The sequence below is a fragment of the Gekko japonicus genome, unplaced genomic scaffold (genome assembly GCF_001447785.1).
Source record: "Gekko japonicus isolate JY-2015 unplaced genomic scaffold, Gekko_japonicus_V1.1 scaffold5933, whole genome shotgun sequence".
Classification (NCBI taxonomy): Eukaryota; Metazoa; Chordata; class Lepidosauria; order Squamata; family Gekkonidae; genus Gekko; species Gekko japonicus.
In genome coordinates, this window is record NW_015162652.1 from 32662 (window position 1) to 36547 (window position 3886).

The 3886-nt window shown below is 44.9% G+C and overlaps 1 protein-coding gene across 1 annotated transcript in view; it reads left to right on the forward strand.

The window, feature by feature from the left end:
- LOC107106380 (transient receptor potential cation channel subfamily M member 5-like) overlaps positions 1–3320 on the forward strand; it is a gene marked incomplete at both ends in the record, with an annotated part of 35119 nt that extends 31799 nt beyond the window's left edge. Inside the window, 2 exons of the mRNA XM_015406515.1 lie at positions 2202–2272; positions 3188–3320. Coding sequence (XP_015262001.1) covers positions 2202–2272; positions 3188–3320 — 204 coding nt within the window. The remainder of the gene's footprint in view (positions 1–2201; positions 2273–3187) is intronic.
- Positions 3321–3886: the final 566 nt, after the last annotated feature.

Consider the following 3886-nt stretch of genomic DNA (forward strand, 5'->3'; position numbering starts at 1 on the left):
CGCCTTAAGAGCGTCCTGGCATATAAACGGGGGTGGGGCCAGATGGGGGAGGAGGGAGACGGGGAAGATGGGCGGCGCTGGCAGGGGAGAGGGGGAATAAAAAGAGGGGCTCTTTGAGAGGACCAGGGAGGAACAGCGTGAGAAGGAGACACTACGCACGACGGCTAGAGAGAGAGCAAGGGGCGAGTCATCTCCAGCCCACGAGGCAGAGGGACCTGAGGGGTGCTGCTAACCCCATTCCCTGCCTGTCTGAGGTCCTACCGCAGCTCCCTTTGGTGAACCCACCCCGACTGCCAGCGCAACCCAGCCAGACGCCACGGCCACCGGTGGAAAACACCCCCCCCCAGCGCCCAGGAGAGGCTCGGCACAGGAGGAATATTTTAAATGTCGCTCAGCTCAGCAAAAGTAATTTTCAGTGATCAAACAGTGGTTGGTTTCCTAAAGTTATTTAAAATATACTAACTATAAAAGGGGGAGATTAATATAGCTCTTTGCTATCCACTGTGATGAGATGTAGGAAGCGACAGTAGTTAGAGATTTATGAGGATCATCCCAGTGGGTTGCACTCTCTTACAGGTGTGTTGCAGGAGGGAGGAAAATGGAACAGGTTCGACTGGGAGAGGAGCTCTGGAACGTTTGATAGGGAATTTGAGTTTGTCTCCACATACTATGTAAAATGGCCAAGAAATGCAGCCTGGTACTCAGTAACATTACATATCAGTTTATATTTTTATATATGTATGTATGTCAAAGTATGTAAAAGGTAAACATGAAAAAATATAAACTGATTCAGTATTAGCTAATGCAAGATATCTGCATTTTATATTGGGGAATGGGACTCTGGGGCAAGTGATGCTCCGTCATCTTGGTGCTTGGGGAGGTCAACAGTGGGAGGGCTTCTAATGTCCTGGCCCCACTGGTGGACCTCCTGATGGCACTGGTATTTCTGGCCACTGTGTGATACAGAGTGTTGGACTGGATGGGCCTTTGGCCTGATCCAACATTGGCATTTCTTATGTTCTTTTGGGAAAGTAGTGTGGAGTTACTTTGCAAGTGGATCCCAAAGGTAGAATAAGGCTATAAATGTGTCCTGAAAAGTATAGTAAGTTTAGAAGTTCAAAACGTTAGTGAACCAGTGCCATAGAGAAAAGGCTGTTTCACTCAGCAAAACATAATAGCATTGGTTACAATACATTTGTAAATCATTTTTTTTGCATCATTAGTTAATAATGGTTCATGTAAATGCAGAATAGTAGTAATAATGATAATAATAATAACAATAACAGCTTGGTACAACAAGAATCCTGCAGAGATGCATCTGCAATTCCCAAGAACTTGGCTAGATCTCAAATTGCAGAACACCATCTACCAGTCAAATATCTGACTGGGAGCAGGAATCTTTTTGTAGCAGGAACTCCTTTACATATTAGGCGACACACCCCTAATGTAGCCAATCCTCCAAGAGCTGATGGTAGCCCCTGTAAGAAGAGCTCTGTAAGATCTTGGAGGATTGGCTACATTAGGGGTGTGTCGCCTAATATGTAAAGGAGTTCCTGCTACAAAAAGATTCCTGCTCCCAGTCAGATATTTGACTGGTAGATGGTGTTCTGCAATTTGAGATCTAGCCAAGTTCTTGGGAATTGCAGATGCATCTCTGCAGGATTCTTGTTGTACCAAGCTGTTATTGTTATTATTATTATCATTATTACTACTATTCTGCATTTACATGAACCATTATTAACTAATGATGCAAAAAAAATGATTTACAAATGTATTGTAACCAATGCTATTATGTTTTGCTGAGTGAAACAGCCTTTTCTCTATGGCACTGGTTCACTAACGTTTTGAACTTCTAAACTTACTATACTTTTCAGGACACATTTATAGCCTTATTCTACCTTTGGGATCCACTTGCAAAGTAACTCCACACTACTTTCCCAAAAGAACATAAGAAATGCCAATGTTGGATCAGGCCAAAGGCCCATCCAGTCCAACACTCTGTATCACACAGTGGCCAGAAATACCAGTGCCATCAGGAGGTCCACCAGTGGGGCCAGGACATTAGAAGCCCTCCCACTGTTGCCCCCCCCAAGGACCAAGAAGACAGAGCATCACTTGCCCCAGAGTCCCTATCTATACCTTGTGGCTAATAGCCACTGATGGACCTCTGCTCCATATGCTTATCTAATTCCCTTTTGAAGCCGTCCATGCATAACTGGAATAAGTGTGATATGGTTGCAATCTTCCTGTTCATCGTTGGAGTCACCTGCAGGTTTGCCGATTTCAAGAGGGTTCTTAACAGTTCTTTTTTATGTAATGGCACCATTGTAATAGGAAATGGTCTAGAAAGGGTGTGCAAGTAAAGAACGGGTGTGCAAGTGCAAGAAAGGGTATGCAAGTAAAGAACGGGTGTGCAAGTGCCAGGGAGGCAAGTAAAAATGGTCACTATGAATCTTTGGAAAAAAATTACTAGGTACCAGGGGTCATTTCCTGCAGGAGCGCACAGGAGCGGAGCTCCGGCAGTAAAGAGTCCAAGGGGCGGGCACATGCAACAAGCCCCGCCCCCTGCTCCCAGCAGCCCTCAGTCAGAGCAAGAAGCAGCCAGGTAAATTGCAGAGTTGCAGTCCAGTGGCACCTTTAAGACCAAGATTTATTCAGGTACAAGCTCTCCCTCCTCTGTGAGGGCAGATCTGCACGTAATTCCCCCCCCCCCAATAGCTAGCAATCCAAAACAGTCCAGTGGAGCCTGAATGGTGGGTGTTGCCTTCCGACACTCTTCGGGTGATGTCAGGGGGTGTGGCATATGCAAATAAGTTATGCTAATGAGTTATGCTAATGAGCTCCTGCACCTCTTTTTCTACAAAATGACCCCTGCTAGGTACTATTTACCATTCATACAAAACAAAAATTCCGAGAGTCCCTGAAAGAATTAGATTGAATAAGTGTAAAACCATAGAACAAGATATGCTTCACCTGTAACCTCATCACTACCAAATACCGTGGTGACCAACAGTATGTCTGGTTTCTACAAATAATTAAATAAGTGGTTGTTTATTGGGATACCAGTACAATGGCAGATATTGTTTCATTATGTAGATTCCATTTTGGATACATGGTCCCGTAATCAAAGCTATTGCCACAGATCTGAGGGCAGTCAGCTTATTTTCTTATTGTTTTCTTTCCCCAGAATGCTGAATTCAACCTTTCAAGATGGCCGAACAATACTAGCTATTGATTTTATGGTGTTTACCCTTAGACTGATTCATATTTTTGCCATTCATAAGCAGCTGGGCCCAAAGATTATCATTGTGGAGAGAATGGTAAGTACAAGATTGATCAGAGAGACATGACAAAAAAGGTGTGCGTTAAATCCACACATTAGACTGAAAACCTTAAAGATGCCTGATGTCAGTGCTGCAATACTGAAAGCAAAGAACACACTGTAATGCCTATTTAAAACTAGGAGGGTTCCCAGCAGCATTGGGCTGGGAAATACCTGGAGATTTGGGGAGGGGGGCCGAGCCTGGGAAGGGCTGGGTTTGGGGAGGGACCTCAGCAGGATATGATGCCATTTTCTCCAAGGGAACGGATCTTGGTTGTCTGTAGACCAGTTGGAATAGCAGATCTCCAGGTACCACCTGGAGATTGGCAACCCTAGAAGCCACACACACACACACACACTGACAGGGCTCTTTTTGTAGCAGGAACTCCTCTGCATCTTAGGCGACACACCCCTAATGTAGCCAATCCTCTGAGAGCTTACAGTAGCCCCTGTACGAAGAGCTCTGTAAGCTCTTGGAGGACTGGCTACATTAGGGGTGTGTCACCTAATATGCAAAGGAGTTCCTGCTACAAAAAGAGCCATCTATCTGCCTGTGTCTGTCTA